Raw genomic sequence first — 23,607 nt, forward strand, 5'->3', positions numbered from 1 at the left:
CAAATTAGGTGGCGGTGAAGCAATTAATTAATACCCTTTTATGGAGAAATGCAGTGTATCCTTTATCTATACAGAATTGAATTCCGAGTAAAATGACCTGATTGTCGCATGAATATTTGTTACTGACATTGTAAATCAACAGTTGGTCAGTTTTAATGGCGTTACAACCTGATAAAACTACCCATGAGTTTGTCTAATTTTTAATTAAAAAATTTGGTTTGGTTTAAATAATTGTCATTAAGTGAAGAGTTTTGTGCTTTTCATTGCAGACACTTGCAAAATGAAAAGTTTAATAAAATGCAGACCACATTCGTAGTTTCACCGATAAGAAAACTTAGTTTTCATCAGAGCTTACCTAGTTTCTTGTCGTGCAAACAACAAAGACAGGAATGGTTGACGATGCTTGGCTTTGGAATTGACAGGGCATGCAGATGCAGTGAATTTATTTATAATAATTGTTACTGGATATAAACATTTGAGCCATTTCATGTTTTGTACAAACAGCCAATAGAATCTTTTCTTCACTTCAGTTGTGGAATATACCATATAAGCAAATTCAGATACGTTCTCCTGGATCAACTGCCAGTGAGCCTGGTTTCTGTCACGAAAGAAAAAACACCTTTCAGTATTTCCAGTCCCATATATTTTGCTACTATAGTTTCAAGTCATCTGTGATTATGGACAAAACTACATGAACCCCATTGATCTTTATCTTGTCACCTCCAAAGATAACTATAACTTGTTATAGCAAAGAATGATAGAGAGATAGCTCTGTACAGATTTAAGGGGTTGTGAATTTTCCAATGGAAGTTCAAAGGGTAGTGGTGATCCAGGATGCGTCTAAAGAGGCTTGTTCAAGTGCCGTTAGGTGGGCACTTCATGGCTTATTTCTCAAGCCTGGAGATTTGCTTGTCCTCCTTGGAGTCCTTCATGATAAAAACAATCCTAGTCGGCTATCTTTCAAAGGAACAAGGAAGCTCTGTAAGCCTTCATTCATGCCTTTCACACTCATGAGATTATTTATCAATTTGCTTGTTTTAATTTATGCAAACTGAATTTTCTCCACTCTTTTAAAGTGGGATACAGAACCAAAGTGGACTCCAGTTCAAAGTTTGGATCAAACCACAGAATTGTTGATAGGGAAGCAGCAAGGAAGGAGGCGTATGAAAACAATGCTGAAATAATAGATCTGTCAAAGCTTTACAAAGCAGAAAAGGTAGTTAACTACATTTCTAGTCTTTACAGTAACATCTTTCTTAAACATAGAAACCACCAGGTTCAAGAGGATGGATAACTACGACTACATTGGTATGAGAATAGTTCTGAATTCTATATTGGTTTATTTTAAGCAGAATATCCTTGAACAATGGAATTTCAAACGATGATTTAAGAACAATAAAATAACTACAACTCAAACATTTCAATACATTCGGAAACAATATCATACATCACAAGACTCTTCTGTTCTATGGATCCCACACGAGACACCTTGAAAGTCAGCCAAGAATAGCTGTTGATGTAAAATTATCCAAGTTAATCACTGTCTTACATTTCATCCAAAAAAAAAGGGGTTGTCAAAGGCTATTAGCCTACTATCAATCACTCCAATTTGTTGAGAAGTAGGTTCTCCGGCATAGAAAAAGTTAGATTAATTATCAAGCTTTCATTGTATTTTTATGTAAAAAATTATGAGCTAATGATAGATACATTCATGGATATCTCAGGTAGAATTTAGGATAGAAGTGGCTGCAGGAGCTTCACCAGCAGTTGTGGCCTTGAAATCTGCAGAAGATTTGAAGGCAACATGGGTAATTCTGGACAGGTATGGCAAAAATCAAATCAGAATGAAAATATTGCACAAGAAACCAAAGATTTAGATTCATTCAAGGCATAGCTAAATAGATTGTTTAACAGAAGCAGCAATTGCCCTGTTGAATATTGATTCAAAAGCTCATTTATGAAACAGGAAGATGAAGAAAAACAAGAAAATCTTTCTGGAAAAGCTATCATGTGGGATATCGAGGATGAAGAGGAATAATAGGATCGAGCTATGGAGAGGACCAAAAGAGAAATTCAACGAATTTAGTGTAATATATGATGATATGATGTCAGGGGCCCCGGAAGAAGAAGATCTTTTCAGCATTGAACTCTTTCCGACATGTAAGATAAACTGTGACAAATTACTTTACTACTCTATCTGCCTAGTTACACTCACCAGTTCATTGTTAAGGACACATCTTTCTTCTTGTTTCATTTTCATACTATTGTGTTTCCTAGGTTGTTTCACTGAAAAGATGGGAACCAATAGTTATAGTGTTGATAATTATTCTGTAGGTCAAGCAGAAGCAAATCAAGTGAGTCAAAATCAGAAACTTACGCATACCAGCAGTTATGCAGATTCAATCATAGGGTTGCAAGCCGAGGAAACTTTTCAAAACCCAGCCTGCACCATTTGTGACAATAGAAAACAAAATATGGAATTGAGAAAAGGTTTCACATATGTGGAACTCCATGCTGCTACGGATGGATTCTCATCAAAGAACAATCTATCTGAAGGTGGTGCTCAATGTGCTTTCAGAGGTCAGCTAGAAAATAAGCTGAGTATTGTGATTAAGCCAGCAAACAACAATATATACTTTCAAGAACCCATTAAATTTAAGTCAGAAATGGATACACTCAGCAGAGTTAGACACAACAACTTGGTCATGCTGCTGGGATTCTGTGCAGAAGGAAGTCATAGGCTGCTTGTCTACGAGTATGTGTGCAATGGTTCACTAAATCAACATTTATCGCGTAAGGAGAAGCATATGACAAAAAAAATCTTCTGGATCAGTGTTTTTTTTTTTTTTTTGGTTCAGCACAAGGCTTTTAGCTAATAATATCATTAAAAATGGTGCCACGTGAAGCAGAATACTACCCTATGCCATTGACATGGACAGAGAGGCTAAGAGTAGCGCTGGGTGCATCCAGAGGACTAAACCATCTACATGAAAACAACATCATTCACAGAGATATAAGACCAAGTAACATTCTTCTAAACCATGATTCTGAACCACTGGTAACGACTTGAATCTAAATTGTCATAAAACCTTTATACACTGATTCGAAGTTCCATGTTAAATGTTACTATATGTTTTGTTAGCTTGGAGATTTGGGGCTAGCAACAATGCAATCGGATAGGTACCTGAAGCAGGAGAATATTCAGACATCTTATTATTTAGCTCCAGAATATCTTGAGAATGGGACAGTGTCTACTCAGACAGATGTATACTCATATGGTGTGGTTCTACTTGAGCTGATAACTGGGAAAAGGACCATGGACAAGAAGCAGGGGCAAAAGGGTTTTTTGACATGGGTAATATGCAAAACACTATAATCTTACGTTTAGAATAAACCTTTCTGTTTTGTCTTAATACTACACTATTGCTTCTTTACCACCCCTCCCCCCACTCCAAATTCGTTTCTTGTTCTTTCTTTTTGTTTTTTTTTTTTTAATCTATAAGACATGACATTTACTCTTATATTGACCTTATAAACATGGAATCAAGATATATGCCTGGGCTTGGGGCTTCTTGCTTATCAGAATGTAGAGTTACATTATGTCTAATTTTCTACAGGCAAGAGCACTTCTCAAGCAGAGGAGGTATCTAGAGCTACTTGATCCTAGAATTGCTAATTCCCATGATGTCTTCCAGCTTTACAGGATGGCCCAACTGGCACAAAAATGTATAAGCAAAAACCCCAAGAAAAGATTACCCATGGATAAGGTAAATGTCAGGGCATTGCAAGCAAAACCTAATTACAGAAACTGTAAAGCAATAATGAACTTGATCAGAACCGGTACCAGAAAAGATGATAAATATTTGAAATCTTCGGGTAGATTAAACGTGACCTCAAAATTAGGCTTGAACAAAAGAGATCATAAAACTTCATGTCTAGGGGGACACCTACCTATTATTAAGCCAAATACTCTAATGTTTATGTGTTTGTACATGGTTGACTGATAGTATCTTGTTGCAGGTGGTTTCTACTCTTGAATATATAATAGAGAGCAAACCAAGCAGTTTAAATGAAGACCATAGTCTCCTGAAATCATATTTGCCACACAATTATGTCAAGACTGTCGAACATGAAAGTTGCAACGAAGGTAATTTAGATGTCAGTGTGACTAGACAGATGAGAAGTAGATCATTCTCAGCAAATGTTTGGAAGTTTTCTTCGAATGATGGTTGTTTTAAATATACGAGAGCAAAATCAGGGAGGGCACGTCAAGCGCAATATGGAGAAATGCTTACCTGAATCATTCGAACAACTCTACGGACACTCATCTCCACGAGTTCATCTTTCCAACTCAACTTATTATCTCTTTTCATATTTTTCTCTAATTTTAATCAAAACATTTATTTATTTTCATTTTACGGGTAAATTAAATGTAAGTCACATGTTTCATTGTAATAAGTCAAACAAAGTACTACTTTCATATTGTATAAATAAATCATACTTTTTGCCATTCTTGAAAGCAAAAGTAGCGAAAACAACCAAACCAACCTTCCTCTAAAATATACAAACACAATTAAAATTTCCCAACATGCAAAATCCAGGTAGAATGCTTCCCTCAACAGCAGTTCTCATCTGAAGCATTTGACGAGGTCACTATACAATCAGTTCACTGCTGTGAAACCGATGAGAAGACATTTGTAATTCTCATTACAAAACTAAAAAGTCATTGCAAATGTTGATACACCGTAAAAATCTTATAGCATGCAGAAAACCTTCACAAACTGAAGCTTCCGAGGGGGGGGTGTGAAAGCTAAGATAACAAATCTCACAAATTCACTCCTTGCACAAATGAACCTAGTATACCTTACCTAATGTATTCCAGAAAATTTTGCTTCCAGTGTTAGCTATTGTATCTGCCTCTGGTGCAAATTTTAAAAAGTGTAAGAGGACAAAAAGAAGACCCTAGTTTTTTTTTACTGTACATAAAATTATCAAAACCCGAAGATAATCTAGTCAGTTTCTGTCACGTGAGTATCACTTCTCCCCTCTGGTAGCTGTTACGCTTACACCAACACAGGTATTGGGGGATTGGTCCATCTTCTCCGATAACCCAGGAATGCTCTGCTACAACATTCAAAGTCATCCTCTGTTTTGGGTCTGAAAAATATTTTACATTTCACAACCACCAAGGACAGCAAGGCAACGTGAGAATAGATGGTAGGGCAATTAATAAACATTAGCTCTGGGTATAAAGGACCAGAAAATCAGAAAGAAAGATTTTACTAACCTTTGCAAAGAAGTCCTTCTAGTAAGTTCCTCAATTCTGGGTTCATGTCATTTGGCAGATTTAAAGGGTTATTAACAATCTGCAGAAAGAAAATGAATGATGTTGTTGGCTGTAGGAGATATAACAAAAAGGAAAAGCAAGAGAGAGAATGTGTGCATGTGTGCACAAGAGAGAGAGAGAGAGACAGAAAGCAATCCGCATACCTTGTCATATGTATCCTGAAGTGTTTCTCCAAGAAATGGATATTTTCCCAGTACCATACAATACAAAGTAACTCCTACAGCCCATGTGTCTGCAGCTTTTCCATGATATGTTAAACCTGTTGACAGATTTCATGCATGGTCAAAAACAAACATATACTATGTTCTCTAACTAATCATCATGATACTAGAGCATAGCTTGAACTAACAGAGGGAACACCGACCTAGACAGCACTCAGGTGCAGTGAAAACAGGAGTCCCAGGAGAACGGCGAAGCTCATCATTGTCCTCCTACAGATATAAAATGATTCTGTTCACAACAGTAAATACAAAACTTTCTTCCACAGAACCAAAAAAGATTTTCAAGTTAAATGGGACTTACAAAAGCGAAAGAAAGGCAATAAAAATGGCACAAAGAGAATAAGAGCTAACGAGGACAAAGTTCTATTAAAAACCTTCAACCAAATATTTTCGAATGTGCTTCATCCAATAAACTTTTAGTGCACTGAACTTATAAGAACAATTGCATGTATCCTATCAAGTAAATTACCCCTTCTGCACTAGCTCATGTCTAAGAGAAACCGCCTATCAACAAAATTTGTAGCTCATATATTTTATATTTGAAATAATAAACAGTAAAACAGCACGAATTAAGAAAGATTCATCCACAGAGAGAGAAAGAGCAATATAAATATGTATATGTACATACATATATTCCACAATTAAAAACAATAAAACTTTAATACTCTCATTCAAGTCATATATATGAGGCCATTTAAGGGTGAAGTAGAATCATCACCTCAAACACCTGGCTGACACTAAAATCTCCTATCTTCACTGTACCCGTGCTAGTAATCAACAAATTATCAGGTTTTATATCTCCATGCACAATATTCTGGAATAAAAGAAGACACAGGTAAGCACAGTAAACTAGCAAGTTAATAACTAACAAATGACTTTATTGTATATCACAGGAAACAAGATACTTTACATAAAAAGGTAAAATTCATGGGAGAATGTGCAAACTTTCAACCAGTAGTAAGGACTCAGGGAAAAGAAATACCACAACAAGAAAATCAGAAGATTCGTTGATCAACAACTTTAGTCATCAAAACATCAAAACACAGGGTAGCAAACATGCATGGACATGATGTGAAAATCTATATCATAGATATCACAACTGGCCAACTCTCTTCTTCAGGAATGCTGATTTTAAACTGAAAACCTTAAGAACTGTGTTTGTGTTTGCATGAACATGAGCAAACAAGGAAAAAGAGCAAGACAAGAAAAAACGAATTAATCTTCTCTACACATACGCTTGAAAGAAAAACTTTATTCATACATATGTAACCATGTATTTAGTTGGACCATACCACACACATGTACCCTGATAGAGTAGTGAAAATTAGAAAAAAGAATTGAAACAAGAAATGAAATCATGCACAAAAGTAGGTGTTTAAAATCCTACATGAGCATGGAGGTACATAAGCCCAGATACTATATCTCGCAAATACTTCCTAGCAGTATCTTCTCCAATGCCTCCTGGAGGACCGGAACCCTCGCAAACCCATTTGCCTTCCACATATTCAAGAACTGAACAAAAAGAAAGGCAATGGCAGTCAATAATAAGGCTAGCTCAAGGACTCTTTTAAGCACATCACTTGATAGAGAAAGAAAAGAAAAAGGAAATATAAATACCCATGTAGAATTGGTCCGTGCTTGGGTCATCAATCACCTCAATGAGATTAACTATATTAGGATGTTCCAACATTTTCATAATTAGAACCTGCAAGGGAAATGGATATGATAAATATGGCCAGTCATCTAAAAATAAGTACTCTACATATCAACAGTAGACAATTAAAGCAGCCCTCAAGATGCTCTCTGCACGAACCTAGACATCTTGATATTCTTCCACCTTCCCTCTTTGCACCAAAGAAATTAACCAAATAGTTTTACAAATTCTCTCTCTTCTTCCCCTTCCTCTTTCTTAATACATAGTGGATGGCAAAATACCAATGCCAACATATTAAAACCAAATATCAGCTCATTCTTTTGCTCAATTAGAGACTGAATTTCCATTAAAAGAAAAGAAAAGAGTTGAAGGCTGAGTTAGCTTCCAATTTATTTTATAAAAAAGGACTGCAGGAGGATAACAGCCTTTAAATATGAGAAAAAAAGAACCAAATTAGATAAGGCCAAAAGAGTAAACCAAGGAACATAATTTGATGGGTTCTCACTAACACAGGGACCACACAAAAATGCAACAATAACTTCTATATTTCTCCCTGCTCTCTGCACAGTTCTGTTCCTCCATATTTTTCCCTTTGCTTTCTCCTTTTCCTTCTTAATACTCCCATGGTGAGGAAGTGAAAATAGTAGAAATGAAATAATGGTGCAGTACATTTACCCTCCAATTCTACCACAAGCATACAAAACTTTGGCTAAAAAAATAAAATAGGGCAAATTACGAAATTCTCCTTTACTGCTATCCTATGACACAGTTTGGGACTCTTCCTCAAAATTGTGGTTGTTCTCATTCTGGCTAACCATCATCAAAGAAAATATAGAGTGTGTGTGGTGGAGGGGGGGGCATGACGGGGTGGCAGGGGGATGAGACAGAGAGAGCTAAGATAGGAGAAGGTGAGAAAATCTCCTAGAAGAAAAGACGAGAAAAAGAAAAGGAGAAAAAAGGAAAAGTTCAAAGTGGGGCAAATTACATTTTGCATCGCGTAACGAAAGTGAAAGGAGGGTGGATGAAAGTGCTAGATTAAGAAGAACCTAAAATAGCAATTCATAAACTGACGTAATATAAACCCAATGCACTAGATTAAAATTCTAAATCAAACTTTAAGAATGAAAATTGCAACTTTTGAACTTACCAAGAAACATAAAGAACCAAATAGACTACTGTACACTAAACAACACTAAACAGCAGACATAAAATAGACTTCATATGGCTCTATGGGAATAAGAAAGCTTTGAATCCCAAAAAAGTAAAGTCTGATCCACCATATATATAAGTGGTTACATCAGGAAAACAAAATATCAAGCCAATACCTCACGAAGAACATCAGTCATTGCAGTCTCTGATGGAGCAACCCGCAGCTTTAATAAATGAGACTTATGAAAGGCCTGTAATTTAAATATTAAAAAACAAAAACACATGATTGCAAGATGAAACCTTAATTTGACATTAAATTGTAACAGATCCAGAAAACAAAAACACCAAATACCATATAATGTCATAACCTATAAGAACCTAATGAAAGATAAAATGTTTCTCTAATTTAAAATGCTTCAACTTTGCTAGTAAACAAACAAATGCAGCTCCAAGTGGAGCCATACACTAGCCATGTAAATACTGCATCAGAATAGCATCAAAACATTCATTCTCAGTTTTTACTGCCATTTTTACCCTCATAGGAATGCTTCTGCATTGAAACAAGCTACTAACCTTAATTGCATAGTGCTTTCCATCTACACTGTTTCGATATAGAACCTGCCCCACAAACGAACAAAATAGTAAGATTTAATTCCTTTATAAAAATTATGTAAGATAGTGTCTATCAACGATATCCTTACCACTTTCCCATAACTACCAGAACCAATCTTGTATTCACGCACATACTCATTAACCATCTTATTCCCATTTTCATCCTGAAAATGACATTGAAATTTCAAAACATAATAAGCATAAGAGACAACAAACAATGAAATGAAGTTTACTGGTATAATACGAAGCACACAAAATATCTGTCATGCTGAAACACATCCACAAGACAACAATATTAATGTACATGACATTTCAGTATCAGTTTCCTCCAGCGGAAAAGAAAATGAGATATACTACCATAGCAAATAAAACTGTAAATGCTAAAATAGCCACAATCATGAAACAAAGACCAAATTCAGAATAGAACTACATTTCCTCAAGAGGGAAGAACAGTGATGCTACACTTCACTGATACTATCAAAAGCTGCATAGGTAGCTCATATTAGTCTCCAAGCTCATTGTCCATCAACTTAGCACTACATTCGAACTATTTAGACGCATTATAAACAACATGATAATAGCAAACTCCTCAAGCACCCCACCATAAACTGCCCATCACAAATACAATAAATCCATGAGATCAAAATCCATTACGAAATTTCACATCTGCAAAGAAGGAAACAATTTTGCATGTTAAAGAGGTGTAAAGTGACAGAAGTCACCTGATACATGCATATTTGCAAAGCTGACACCCATAATAAAGGTTAAGCAGCATTCATATCAAAGATAACAAAATGGCAGACTCAAGAATAAGGCCATCATATGTCACAAAAGTTCAGTGAAATAGGAGACAACAAAATTGATTTCCACACTAACCTCTGAGCGAATAATCTTGTTCGTTTCCTTGACAGGAAATTGCCTGCAAATAAATCCATTGTCAAGTTTGAACCTCAAAATCTCTTCAGAACGCTTGGCACGGCTTAGATTCTCAACCTCATCTCCATGAGCAGTGCTGGTAACCTCACCATTATATGAACAATCATCCTCTTCTTCTATTTCTTCATCTAACAAAAACTCCTGGGACATTCGTAAGTTTGACCCGCAATTGGGCCGCGACAATTGTTTGGGCTTTGTTGTGAAGCCGAAGCAACCACAGCAGCCCATTGCTTTGGCAAATGAAAAGCTCTTACTGAACATTAGAACACTCAAAACCTTGAAAGTAGTAAATTACAGCTCTCAGCACAACGAATCACAAATCTTAAACCTGCAAAGCAAGCATAACCTTAGGTCAATAGACCACCTATAACATGAAATTGCCCATAGTAATTTTCAGATTAAGATTAAGAGTAACTTAAATGCATATACATATTACATAAAAACTTGGTCTTCCTTAGGTTGTTACTTATAGTGCTTTGTTTTTACTTCATTGAATATTGCTAATAGGTGATATTGTATTTAATTCAAAATTAGAAAATGACTAAATAGTAATACACATTATACACATTCAAACACAATTGATTCATTAAATTCAAAATAGTAAAAAAGCAAGATATAAAATCCTAAATAGACTTAATGCGGAAATCAAATTCATATTACCTGATTAAAAAAAAAATCAAGGAGGGATAAATCAAAGAGGGCTTGATGCCCTAATCAGCTATGCTATTCCAAAGGATGCCATTCAGCCAAATGAAAGAAACAACTTTTAAACCCACTGCGATTCTCACCCAACATCGCTAAACCTCCACTTTTTTTAGTTGACCTTTTTATCCCCAAATATTCCCAACAACAAAAAAAAAAAAGCAACAATGATAACAAAAAGCCTAATTTTAATTTGATTTCTTTTGTGAAAGATGAACCACTAAGAAGACGAAAAAGAAGAAGCCTTCGTAGCGGTTATCACAAGGAGAAAATAAAATCAAATTTCAAAGGCACGTAACGCTTTGATGAAAGATTAGGAATTTGAAACCCTATTTCAAAGGGAATAGGATTGTGAAATCCAAGCGACGATTTCGTTGTCTTTTTCTGTTTCAAATCGAAATAGGAATCAGAGAAATCAGAAATTCAAATTTCTTTTTTCCTTTTTGTTGGTGAATGGAGAAAGAGGGATCCAAGGTTTTGAAATTGGGGGCAAGAGTATACGCCAGTGTGAGAAACAAAAATACTAACAGAAAATGGTTTTTTTCTTTTTGTTTTGGTTAAGCCGCCCGACCTGCCACCAACAAAAAGACAAAACCATGCGTCGCTGTTAAAATGTGAGCGTGCTTGTTTGTTTGTTTGTTTGTTTGTTTGGGTTTTTTAATTTTTATTTTTTACGTTTTAGAAAGGTGATTTTAGAAACTACCGCGCAGAAACGAGTTGGTCTGTTTTGGGCTGTGTCGTGTTTGGTGGTGGAGGTTACCATCCAACCACAAATTTACACCTCACGAGCATCAAATTTCCAACAAATTTCGTAACCATAGATTTCATCCAAGAAATTAATATTTTTATTTTTATAAAAATAACCAAAAAATAACTAACAAAAATATCAATTTAAAGAAAACTAAATTATTTAATTTTAATTTATAAATATTCGAATTTCAATGATCTACGTATAATTATTTCAATTTAACTTGATAAATATTCAAATTTTACTCTTTTAAAATTAGGACGATAAGTTTAATGAGTTTTCAAATTTATTTTTTTAATATTTTATATTTTATGAATAAAATATAGTGTATATATAATATATTTTGAAATCTAATATATTTTAATTCCAATTCAAAGTCAAATATTAAAATTAGTTTGATTTGAACAAAAAATGATTTACAATATTTTGAAACAAAAATCAAATTAAATTCTAAAAGAAATCAAACTAAAAAAAATTAAAGTGTAATTTATCTTGATTTGTCTCTTGTTGAATTTTGAAGTTTAATTTTGATTTTGTAAACAAGTTTGAAAATTTTATCAACATTTCCTAAGATTACACAAAATTGAAGACTAAATGTATAATTTAACTTAAACAAAATGTGAAGAATGACTTTTTTTAATAAAAATATTTTAAAAGTAACCATTAAAATAAGTTTAACTGTTTTTAGTTATGACTTGACAAAAATATCTTTTAAACTATTTCAAATAAATTAAACTATTTATCACAATTTCTCCCTATTTGTATTTCAGATTTCTCTCTCATCATCTCAGTCTCTCAAATTTTATAGATTTCTCTGTTCGGCATTCGTCTGCTAAGTTTCTGATTTCTTTCTTTTGCATTTTCATATTTCTCTTTCTTACGCTTTTAAGATACCAAGCAATGGTTTTGACGTGCTTGGGTGGGTGACTGTTTGAGAAATTCCATTTTTAGATATTTTGGATAAAACTAAAACGGTAGAAAAAATCACAAATGTATAAAATAGCTTTTAATTTAATCAATTACATATATACCAATAAACTCAAAATTTTAAAATTTATAAATCTAAGTTTTCAAAAAAATTTTTATTTTTAGTCAAAGTAAGTGTTTTATATAAAAAATATTTGTATTTTGATTTATGAAAACATGTTAAAAATACTTTAATTTGAGCCAAATTATCAAAAAAAATAAAAAAAAATAAAAAAAAAGTTGAGAGGATTTGAAGTTTTGGTTCGTAAATAACAATAATATTTTAGGCATTAAAGTGTAATAAAATATTTTTGAATATGTCACGTAACAATAATATTTTTTCAATATGAAGTGTAACAACAATTTTTTTTAATATGGCGTGTAACATGCTTTTTTACATGGCTTGTAATAACAGTATTTTTTTTCAACATGACGTGTAGCAACCTAATCATAACTTGTCACAGGTTTTTATATTTTGCTTGTCACATATTTGTGTACATAGCATGTAACACGCTAACCATTGCTTGTCACAAGTTTTTGTACATGACATGTCACATATTTTTATATGTAGGATGTAACACGTTAATCATAACTTGTTACAGATTTTTGTATATGACGTGTAACAAGCTAACCATAGCTTATCACAGGTTTTTGTATATGACTTGTTATATATTTTTGTACATGGCATATAACAAGCTAATTATGGCTTGTCACATATTTTTGTACATCGCGTGTAACATGCTAATCATGACTTATCACAAGTTTTTATATATGACGTGTCACATATTTTTGTACATAACGTGTAACACGCTAATCATGACTTATCACAGATTTTTGTACATGACGTATCATATATTTTTGTATATAACATGTAACACATTAACCATAATTTATCATAAATTTTTATACATGACGTGTAATATCATAACGTGTAACTTTATTAAAGATAATTTTATATAACTTAACTAAAAATAATTAAAATTATAAAAAAATTATTTTTAAAAATATATTATCTTTAAATATTATTTTTTAAAATAGTGCTTTTAACTTATGGTGCCGGAGGACATCTCCATGAGAAAAAAAAATTCCTCTAAAAATTATTATAGTTTTGCACTTTTCCTTTGTGTTTCAAGTGTTTGTCGTTGGTTGGCAGTGGTAGGTGGTGGGGAATAGGGCAATACCGCAATAGCCTCCAGTTTATGGACCGGCAAGTGGCAATTATCTTACGATACGATTGGTTAACATTTCGGCGGCTGAAAAATATTAAAAATCCAAACAATAAACAGGCAGCAAAGCAAGAAAGAAACAAAGAGTTCCATTGCTCGACGTCTCTCTTCCTCTGGTCGACTGGAATAGTGAAGCATGGCCGTCGTCGGAGTGTTGGCTTTACAGGGATCCTTCAACGAACACATAGCAGGCAATAGTCTCTTTTACTTACATTTTCAAAATGTTTGTTGATGAGATTTATGTTTGCCTGAAAATATTATTTTTGTCTTTGCAGCGCTTAAGAGGCTGGGAGTGAAAGGAGTGGAGGTAAGGAAGCCAGAGCAGCTTCAGACTATCAGCTCTCTTATCATTCCTGGTGGAGAGAGCACCACCATGGCTAAGCTTGCTGAGTTTCACAATCTTGTATTCCCTCTTTCTCTTAATTTCCTCTTTGGCGAGAAGTTATCCTTTATGGGCTTGCAATGACTATCATCTAAGTGTGAGAGATTGAATTCTGATTCATTTTGATCAAATTGGTTCTTTTTGTTTTCCCCATATTTCTGCTTTTGAAGAGCATGGAATACCTAATTAGAGGCCGTTCGCTTCTTATGTTGTTCACTTGCATCTTGCTTGTATTCGTTTTTTGCTTTATTGTTATAAAAACAAATGCAAATGTTAAGATTTAAGATCATTTTGGTTGAAAATCACTAAATAATTAAAATGAAGATTCGATGTAAAAGTAAAGTCTTGCAGTTTATTATTGTTTGCTTTTGTATCCAAACATACTTTCTTTTTATCTATTTTTTTGTTTTTCACTTCCAAAAGCAAAAGGCAATTGGTAAAAATAATAACAAATCCTAGCGACTGGTTCTTGCAGTTTGAGTATAGCAAAATTTATGTTTATATTTTTCTTTTCAATTCAACCAAGCTATGTTTTGTGGTATTTAGCGCTTAGTAGTCAGAAGATCACATGTTCATATAGTTTTGCTTTATTATTTTTATGAAATATGTTCATGCAGGTAAATATGAGAATGATCATTGTTCTAAATCTAGTCATTAGAAGGTAAAGGTGATATAAGAGAAGGGCAACTTTGGTGATTTTGGTGCATTTTGGACTTTGAGATGCATTGGTACCCAAGAGTGACTTTTTTGATCTAGGAAAAAGGGTTGAAGTAAGAAGAATGTGTTTGACATTGTTAGATGTTTTCAAGTATATATGGCTAAAGACTCAGCATGTAAGAGACAAAAATTATTATAATTGAGGTTGATTGAGTCATGTCTAGTGATTAAATGAGTTCTTTGCTAAGAGTGACTGACCGACCAACCAACTTTCGTTCCTGTGTGTCATTTCTGAAGATAAAGGTTTTGGAGTCTCCAATTTCATTTTGATCTTGATTTGTAATTTAAATGCAGTCACAAGCCTAAACATTTTATTATGCACATGAGTCAGTTCTTGCAGTTATTCGAATATCCTCAATGAGAACATTTATAAGTGTCTCATTTGCATTTAATTGGTTAATATTTTTCATTTCTGGTCAGTTTCCAGCTCTGCGTGAGTTTGTTCAAATGGGGAAGCCAGTTTGGGGGACTTGTGCGGGTCTTATATTTTTGGCAAACAAAGCTGTTGGTAGGTTTCTGTTTCTTCATTTCTCCTCCTCCTTTTGGATTCTGCATGCTAAATTTGCAAAATATTAATGGTTTGCACCAAGCCACTTGCCAAAATGAGATCATTCAGAAGGTTCTGAATTTGAAATCAGTGGTGCAACGTTTTCAGGACAGAAAGAAGGAGGACAGGAATTAGTTGGGGGCCTGGATTGCACTGTCCATAGAAATTACTTTGGCAGTCAGGTAATTTACATATGCCTTTAATTTTACTGTATGTGCAAGATGCTTGTTAAGTGGATAGAATGGTGCATTGCACTGTTTAGTTGTACTTGCCTCTCTCTGCAAGTTGTGTAGTGATTAATAGAATGCAAATCCATAGAAATTGCACAACTCTAATGTGTTCTAACCAGCATTTTAAGTTGCAAACTTGGGAAATTGATAAGTTTCATCTAACTAGCTTAAAAGTTAAAACTGTTTTTTTTTTTTTTTTTTTTTGTCATCTAGAAACCTCTTAATTACAGAAATGTGATGTATGTCTATAATTATGAAGAGTTCAGTAGCCTCCTATCCTTGTTTTTTAATTTGATTTTTGTTTAAACTTCTAATGTTGGACTAAATTGTATGTTATTTAATAAATAAATTTTATTTAGATCCAAAGCTTCGAGGCAGAGCTTTTAGTACCAGAACTTGCATCCAGAGAAGGTGGCCCTGAGACATTTCCTGGTGTTTTCATACGTGCTCCTGCAGTTCTCGAAGTGGGGCCAGAAGTTGAAGTGCTGGCTGATTATCCTATTCCATCTAATAAAGTGCTATACTCTAGTTCTGCTGTTGAAATCCAAGAGGTATACTTGCTGCTCTTTCTATCAAATTCTTCTTCTTTGCAATGATTGAAAGTAAATCAATGAAACTTTATTGACCTTGCGTCAGTTGAAGGACGCTGGATTGGATAATTTTTTTTCCTATACCTTTTCCTGTAATGGGTGACAGATCTATTTTGTTTATTTATTTCTTTAGTTTAAAAGTTTAGCCGCATAGGTTGAATGTTAATGATCTTTCATCCTTATTATAGGTCCAGCGAGGAACTTGCTTTTACAAAATGTGGTGTATAAGATTAGGACTTGGGAAATCTTTGTTTTGAACTTTCCTTCTTGCTCTAGAAAGCTTAAAAAGAACTAGTAACAATTTTAATTGAAAGGTGGGCTGCAGTTTGTAGCAACTGACAGTTTTTATGGCCTTGCCAATATATGCTAGATTACACATGCTCTAGAAAAAGATTATACTATCTATTGTTGGTTCTTTATTTAGCTATATTAATTCTTCTTATCTAAATTTTGGGTATTTCAGGAGAATGCTGTGCCTGAAAAGAAAGTGATAGTTGCCATAAGGCAAGGAAACTTGCTAGGGACTGCTTTCCACCCTGAGTTGACTGCAGACACTAGATGGTATAAAGATTTTAACCATCAATTGAAGGTTTTTTTTTTTTTTGAATTGGGGGAAGGGGAATTCAAATCCTACTCTTTAAGCAGGGAGATCATGCACCAACTAATGAGCCAAATGCTCGGGTGCTAACCATCCATTAAAGTTATTATTATTTTTGTTATGATCTTATCTGAGGTTCTAAATGTTTTTTTTGGTTCTTTGGTTGCTAACCCTAGGTTGTAATTGGTTGCTTGTGCAGGCATAGTTACTTTCTAAAGATGGCTCATGGATATGGAGAGGGGACCTCAAATACCACTGTTGCAGTCAGCGGAGTGGATCTAAGTTCTGACAAACAAACAAGATATGATCTTCCTATATTTCGATAATCTAAGTGGCAATGAGATTATTTTAGTCTTTCTCAGTATTTTTGTTCTTTCCTTTTCTTCCTGTTTTATTTTCTCCTCATCAATTATAGTGTTTGTGTATGTTCAATATTTTTCAAAAGGGTAGTCTTTCAATTTGACAAGTATTCTTTTTAGGTGACATTTGGTTTTGAGACAGGTAAAGAGTTTGCTTTCTATATGGCAAATATAATTTAAAGTTACTTTTCATTTGCTTCTTGAACAACTGATTTATCGTTGCCCTTGCTATTGGCTTAAATGACAGACACATTTACACATGCTAGCTAAGTGTATGATTGTGCTGTAATCATAAGATGTCATGGGGAAAAATACACTTATTCACCTAACTACACTTCCCTTGCTGTTATTTAAGAATCTACACTTTCCACCCTTTTGTGGTCAGTCCTGTTAGTCAGAACCATTGGCTAAGTCAGCAGAAGATTTCTGAAAATGAAAAGAGTGGAATGCCTCCAACTGATCCATGTTCTCTCCATCACCCAACAGTCAGGTCTCCAGACCACGTTAGGTGTTACTCTTTCTAGTCGCTGCCCCATCAACTTCTTTTTAGTGGAACTAGACCTACTTTCGTGAACTCCACCAGGTCAGATTTCTATGATCCAGGTTGGGCCCTGATGGGAGGTAAACAAAGAAAATTCATAAAACCATGCTAAATTTTATGTACATGTATACGAATGAGTATTGCTACTCTTTATGTTTACTCGCATGGGTGTATGAATATAATCTTATCAAATATAACATCATGAATCAAATACGGTACACATTTTCTTTTGTATTGTTCCTCTTCTGCCACTGCACAAAAGAGTATAAAAAAGAAAACTAAAATTTAAAGATTTTCATTACAGTCACGGGGTCGTCTTTTCCTTTTATCATGTAATTCTCACTTCATCTATCAAGGAATTCCAACATAATGTTAGAATTTGGGATTGCAAAACATAGAAATCAATAAAATAGTTTCAAGGCATGGATCAATATTTTATTTTTAGAATTTTTTTCGTGAAATAGTTTGCAAAAGGTTTATAGATGATGAGAAACTTTGACAATATAACAAAACTCAGTAATTGATTGCGCTTATGATATAAAGAAATCTAAACAATATAGAGAACAAAAAAAGGAAAGATGATTAAAGTTGTTTCTATGTCATTTTTAAAACCCGAGGACTGACTATCTAAAGACATTTAAATGTCTATTTCTTTCAATCATAACTATAATTTATTATTTAAATCAACTGCAACTACACCAAATGCCAAGTGCTTTTATTAAATTAATATATATTAATTATATATTATTAATTAAATTAATTACAAAATCAAACAAAATTTGTACAGATTAACCATGGTCGTATTTATACTTCAATTGACTTTAATCCAACTACTAAGAACTTATATTCCTCTTTATCTAAAAAACACTTTTTTTTATTTATTTCTTCCCATGTGGAATTATGTCCATCATATAAAACATGGAATTCAAGAAATCCCAATTAATTAGTAAATAGTATGCATATGTGGCTATCAATCATTGGATGGAGTGCCGGAAGCAACATTGTCAGCCTGTGAGGCCGTGGAGGGCGCCATGTGGCCACCATACTGCTGCATAAATCGTGTGATTGACCCAAGCGTTCCATCAGGTCTATGTGAAGGCTAACCATGATACACCGAATAAAAAATTCAATTGCAATGGCCACTTAACCTTTGCTTATTAAGTGAAAAAAGGTTAGAGAATATAAAAATGATTGAGCATAAACGATAAAATTAAAAGGATGAGTAGAAAAGATGATAGAGAATTAATTTTTATTTGCACTTAGTAGGACCCAAAAATGGAGATTTGCTAAAATTAGTCATCCCAAAATAAATATATTTGAAGGGTAGAAAAGAAAAAAAAATACTACTTTTATATGTTCATTATGAAGGGTTTAATAATTCAATTATGTAAAATATATTTAGATCTTTACCAACTTATTTACTCTCAAATTTTCCTTCACTATTTTTGCATTTAAATAATTGGACTTAATATGTGCGGCAAACACGATACAGAAACTATTGTAGATAGTTTAAACATTAATTCTTTCTTTGTTAGATTAAAAGATGAATTACTTAATGCAAGTAGAAAAAATGACTACTAAAACTAACCTTAATTTAAAAAAAAAAGAAAAGAAAATAGTAAAAGTGGTACGAAAAAAGTGTCCAAGAGTGTAGGAGTGGCAAGGAGTACTAATTTGCCTTTGTGTCTTGTATTTGTTTTGCTTCATATATCTTTCAAAAAGGTTGTAGTCTTTAGATGTTGGTGATTCTTTTCTTATAAGATGCTTTGTTTAAATATGTGAAAATTTTCATATGTCTTGACATTATTTATATATATAATTAAAAATTAATTGAAAAGAGGTTTTTCTTTTTAATTTTTTTATATTGTTTCCTCTTGAGAACTTAGTTTTTAATAATCATTTGAAATTTTGAAATAATGGGTCTAATTAAGTTTCGTGATATATAAATGAAATTAGCATAGAAATTAAAACCAATTAATATTCAAAATCCTAACATATTATAAATATGTTGTCTCTGCAAATTCTTTAATATTGATTCCCGCATAAGTAAATGTCTATTGCTTTTGAGAATGCTTGATAATCACGAATCTTCGTTAATAAAAAATAGAAAGCAACAGAGGAAACACTTTTCTAACACCTAAAGCAAACACTTATTTATGGCTGATTGATTGAACTATACTGAATTTTGGAGCTAAAGCTACTTTACAATGAGCTCAAGTAAAGTTAGACAACATAGACTTGGTTTGAAGAAATATTTTACAGCTATTTGGTCAATACTCAAAACCTGAATTATTGCATGTAATTTATTCCTCCTGAAATGCTCTTTCCTTTGCAATTTGTCCTGGGAATGAAGCAAGGAATCACAAAAAGTTTTGTCCTCATCGTCCTAACTCCCAGGGGCTTAGTTCCTGCTGACGTACCCTTTATAAAGCTTCAGTTTGTGCAACAATTTTTCTCATCTCTCCTCCACTGATCGACCACTTGAAAGTCCAAACAAGGAGGAGAAAGAAACATCTTACTGCGTTTTTTTAAGACTTTTACGACTTACAAATAGATAAGATGAAGTCATATATTTTGGTGGTTTTCTTTGTTATATTACTATGCACAGAAGTTGCCATGGTGCATGGTAATGATAAAGGCAACAAAGGGAATGGAAACAAGGGCAATGGCAACAACAAGGGCAATAGCAATGGCAAAGGCAATGGCGACGATTACAATGACAACGGTAAGGGAAAGAATAAGGGCAATGAAAAGGATAAAAATAAGGATAAGCAGAAGAAAAACGATGGTGAATTGGATTATGACAACTTGTCACCATCAGAGCGTGGCCAAGAAAGAGCATACTGCAAAGGAAAGGGAGCTTGTTACCAGAAGACCCTTGTTTGTCCATCTGAATGCCCCCAGAGGAAGCCTAAGAAGAATAAGAAGATTAAGGCATGCCATGTTAACTGCGGCAGCAAGTGCGAAGCCATTTGCAAATGTAAGCCTACTTGACTTAATCACTATGCATCTATTTCTTCTTTTCTTCATTATATATACTTGGGAGTCATGGCTTACTGTGAATATGGTATTGGAAGTTGTAGGAGCTCTCTATTTACTCTCTAGCTTACTTTGCCAAGTGCTGATGGTAAAATTTTCGGTCTAGGCCAATATCGATCTTCAAGACATGCAAGGATAGTGAGAGAGACCGGAGCTTGGCTCCGGATTGACTCTCCGAAGCTGAAGCCAGTTTATGATAAGTAGTAGTAAGAAAAATTAGAGAGATAAGAGTGTAAAAGGAGAGTATGTTAGGGGCTTTATGGAAGCCAATTTCCATACATATAGGGTATGGAAGATTACCTTTTTGCCTATCTTCTAAAATATTCCACAATATCAAGTAGCATTGATACAAAAGGAAAGGAAGACAAAATATAAAGCATCTTGTAACTACAACAGCTTTAAATAAAAACCAATAGAAGGCCAAGGTCGAGGAGTAATTCTTGTACTCTTTTAACTTGTCCAACCTTGAAAGAAAACTAGAATAATAGTATATGGGTACTTTGGTTGACATAATTATCCCAAAGGTACAGAGGAAGATCTTTGTCCGCTTAACTGAGACATAGAGGAAAACGTTCTTCTGTCCTTGAAGCATAGTTTGTTGTGATATTACTTTCAAGCTGCAACTCTAAGGCATGGAAGAGTACATTTTAACTCGGACTGATTTTAGAATGTCCTTATATATTGGCAGGGAGGAAACCAAAGTGCGAGGGCTATGGCTCTCTCTGCTACGACCCTCGTTTTGTTGGCGGTGATGGAGTTATGTTCTACTTCCACGGATCAAAGGATGGAAACTTTGTCATTGTCTCAGATGATAAGTTGCAGATCAATGCTCATTTCATTGGCACTAGACCACGAGGACGGACTCGTGACTTCACATGGGTGCAAGCCTTGGCTGTCATGTTTGATACTCACACTCTTGTCATTGCAGCCAACAGAGTTTCTCATTGGGATGACAATGTTGATGCTCTCAGTGTAAGATGGAATGGCGAGGCGGTTAACATCCCTTATGATGGAGAGGCTGAATGGAGGACTAATGGTGAAGAAAGAGAAGTGCTAGTAGAAAGAACTGATGACAAGAACAGTGTTAGAGTCAAAGTATCTGGGCTGGTGGAGATCGACATAAGGGTGAGACCAATTGGCAAAGAAGAAAACCGGGTTCACAACTATCAGTTACCTGATGATGATGCCTTCGCTCACTTGGAAACACAATTCAAATTCATCAATCTGAGTTATCTTGTCGAAGGAGTCCTGGGAAAGACTTACCGGCCCGATTATGTTAGCCCTGTCAAGAGAGGGGTGCCTATGCCAATGATGGGTGGGGAAGACAAGTACCTAACTCCATCCCTCTTTTCACCTTTCTGCAATGCTTGCAGGTTTCAGAGACCATCTGGAGTTGCTAGCATCTGAAGAGTTTCTCCATGCTGATAATAATCAGAGAAGAAATATATTGTTCTCTGCAAATGAACCAAGCTTATAACTAAACAGATGAGTCAATCATCTCGTTTAGCGTGTTTTTTACCTTCCTATTTTTGTTATTTTAAACAAATAAGGGCCATATGAAAGTTGCCCATCATATACATACAATTAGTTAGTTTTTATGCGCTTAAAATATTTCTTAATGCTGAAATGTTAATCTTGCTGAGGAAGTGCCTTCATTACTAGACTTATACAGGACCAACTTTCTTGTGTTTGACTTCTTCATAGCTTTATTCAACAGAAACAAGAACAATGAAAGTTTCTGGCCATATATGGCCACGGAGCCCTTAAGATTTCTTTGTTCTGAAACCTTCATTTTCAGAAGCAACTCAACAGCTAATTTAGACAGGCAGCCTAGTAAGCAATTGCCATTAAGCAGTCAATGTTCAAAGTTAAATATCAGAAAAGAAAACTGTTCCTTAAACGCCAATTTTAGACCTTACAGACAGAGTCTTCCCGCCGTAATCTAACTCACCATCATAGATTTTCATAAATCAGAAGAGTAAAGAAGGCTAACCTCAAAAGATTGAACTGGTATATTATATATACCGGATAATAGAAGAGTAAGGATATGGTATTACTTCTTTCTGTATCTTATTGGTGAAACAATATATATGATGGTTTTGAAGATTGAAACGAAATGCCCCACTTGCTATATGACATTCTCTTACAAGAAGCCGCATTTTCAGCAGGTTCAAGGTGAACTTGTTAACATCTAATGGATTTGACTTGAGCAATTCTCTTTTATAAGTTAATGCAACTTGTTGTAAATATAAAGCTTTTCATAACATTGTAAGCATAAGGGATGTGGGCGGTTGGGGGTGTGCAGAAACCAGAACTGTAGAGTTGTTTGACTTTCAAGAGCCATTTTTTTAATTTGGAAACTTTGAGATCCAAGGCGGCCATTATGAGAGGTTTAATCACATGACAAAGCGTGATAAGAATTTAAGCGAGTAGCGGAGTTTATACTTTAATTACAATGTCAGAAGTGTGTTTCCCTTCACTCCTTGATGGATTTATATATATATATATCCACTTGCATCCTTTACTGCAATCTGCTGAACTGGTTTCTTTAAATGCAGCTCACTTATTAAAGCACCATCCTGAAAATATACAATACTACTTCATATATGTCTGTATAAAGTTATCAGCTGGCATTACAACCCATTACTAGTTCGTAAATCACAATGATCTAATACCATGTGGTAAACAAAATGGAATTACCTTCTTATTTTGTGGATTTCAGTTGCATACTGTCTCCTTCTCCATTGTAACATGTGCCGTTTGACTTAACAGATACTTTGATGACAATCATAACTCTTTTCCTCTTAATTCTTTCAAGTGTACCTAAAGAAAAAAGAGAATTTTTTTTAAAAAATAATAATTACAAAGGAAAAAGCCAGTGGGGTTGGGTGAGGGTGTTTTGTTCGAGGCAGACCATAGTATTGCATTAAAGGCATAAAGCTAGGAGCCAAGAGAGTGCATTACCCGTTACTTTCTTCCCTGAGTCACTTCAAACTGAAGAAAGGGTGTTTTTCACTTTTCATTTCATAGAAATTTCAGCATG

At 34.3% G+C, this 23,607-nt stretch overlaps 4 protein-coding genes across 4 annotated transcripts; 3 read left to right on the top strand and 1 right to left on the bottom strand.

Annotated features, from left to right (window-relative positions):
• On the top strand, nucleotides 498-4,766 carry LOC18590061 (probable receptor-like protein kinase At5g15080). The gene is made up of 9 exons (XM_018128037.1): nucleotides 498-981; nucleotides 1,077-1,216; nucleotides 1,725-1,822; nucleotides 1,967-2,160; nucleotides 2,335-2,793; nucleotides 2,910-3,058; nucleotides 3,143-3,355; nucleotides 3,618-3,767; nucleotides 4,021-4,766. Exons 1-9 carry the CDS (start codon nucleotides 804-806, stop codon nucleotides 4,297-4,299), a joined length of 1,860 nt encoding a protein of 619 aa, XP_017983526.1. The 5' UTR covers nucleotides 498-803; the 3' UTR covers nucleotides 4,300-4,766.
• Nucleotides 4,671-11,157, bottom strand: LOC18590062 (serine/threonine-protein kinase GRIK1). Its single transcript, XM_007015354.2, has 12 exons — nucleotides 10,580-11,157; nucleotides 9,860-10,247; nucleotides 9,073-9,147; nucleotides 8,945-8,989; nucleotides 8,548-8,622; nucleotides 7,186-7,273; nucleotides 6,956-7,080; nucleotides 6,287-6,382; nucleotides 5,712-5,778; nucleotides 5,491-5,606; nucleotides 5,288-5,366; nucleotides 4,671-5,157 (listed from the first exon to the last, which is right to left on the bottom strand). Exons 2-12 carry the CDS (start codon nucleotides 10,178-10,180, stop codon nucleotides 5,024-5,026), a joined length of 1,221 nt encoding a protein of 406 aa, XP_007015416.2. The 5' UTR covers nucleotides 10,181-10,247; nucleotides 10,580-11,157; the 3' UTR covers nucleotides 4,671-5,023.
• LOC18590063 (probable pyridoxal 5'-phosphate synthase subunit PDX2) lies at nucleotides 13,438-17,182 on the top strand. The gene is made up of 7 exons (XM_007015355.2): nucleotides 13,438-13,752; nucleotides 13,837-13,964; nucleotides 15,081-15,168; nucleotides 15,316-15,389; nucleotides 15,797-15,988; nucleotides 16,491-16,588; nucleotides 16,825-17,182. Exons 1-7 carry the CDS (start codon nucleotides 13,698-13,700, stop codon nucleotides 16,949-16,951), a joined length of 762 nt encoding a protein of 253 aa, XP_007015417.2. The 5' UTR covers nucleotides 13,438-13,697; the 3' UTR covers nucleotides 16,952-17,182.
• Nucleotides 20,142-22,029, top strand: LOC18590064. Its single transcript, XM_007015356.2, has 2 exons — nucleotides 20,142-20,505; nucleotides 21,253-22,029. Exons 1-2 carry the CDS (start codon nucleotides 20,142-20,144, stop codon nucleotides 21,969-21,971), a joined length of 1,083 nt encoding a protein of 360 aa, XP_007015418.2. The 3' UTR covers nucleotides 21,972-22,029.

This window comes from Theobroma cacao, chromosome 9, assembly GCF_000208745.1.
Source record: "Theobroma cacao cultivar B97-61/B2 chromosome 9, Criollo_cocoa_genome_V2, whole genome shotgun sequence".
Lineage (NCBI taxonomy): Eukaryota > Viridiplantae > Streptophyta > Magnoliopsida > Malvales > Malvaceae > Theobroma > Theobroma cacao.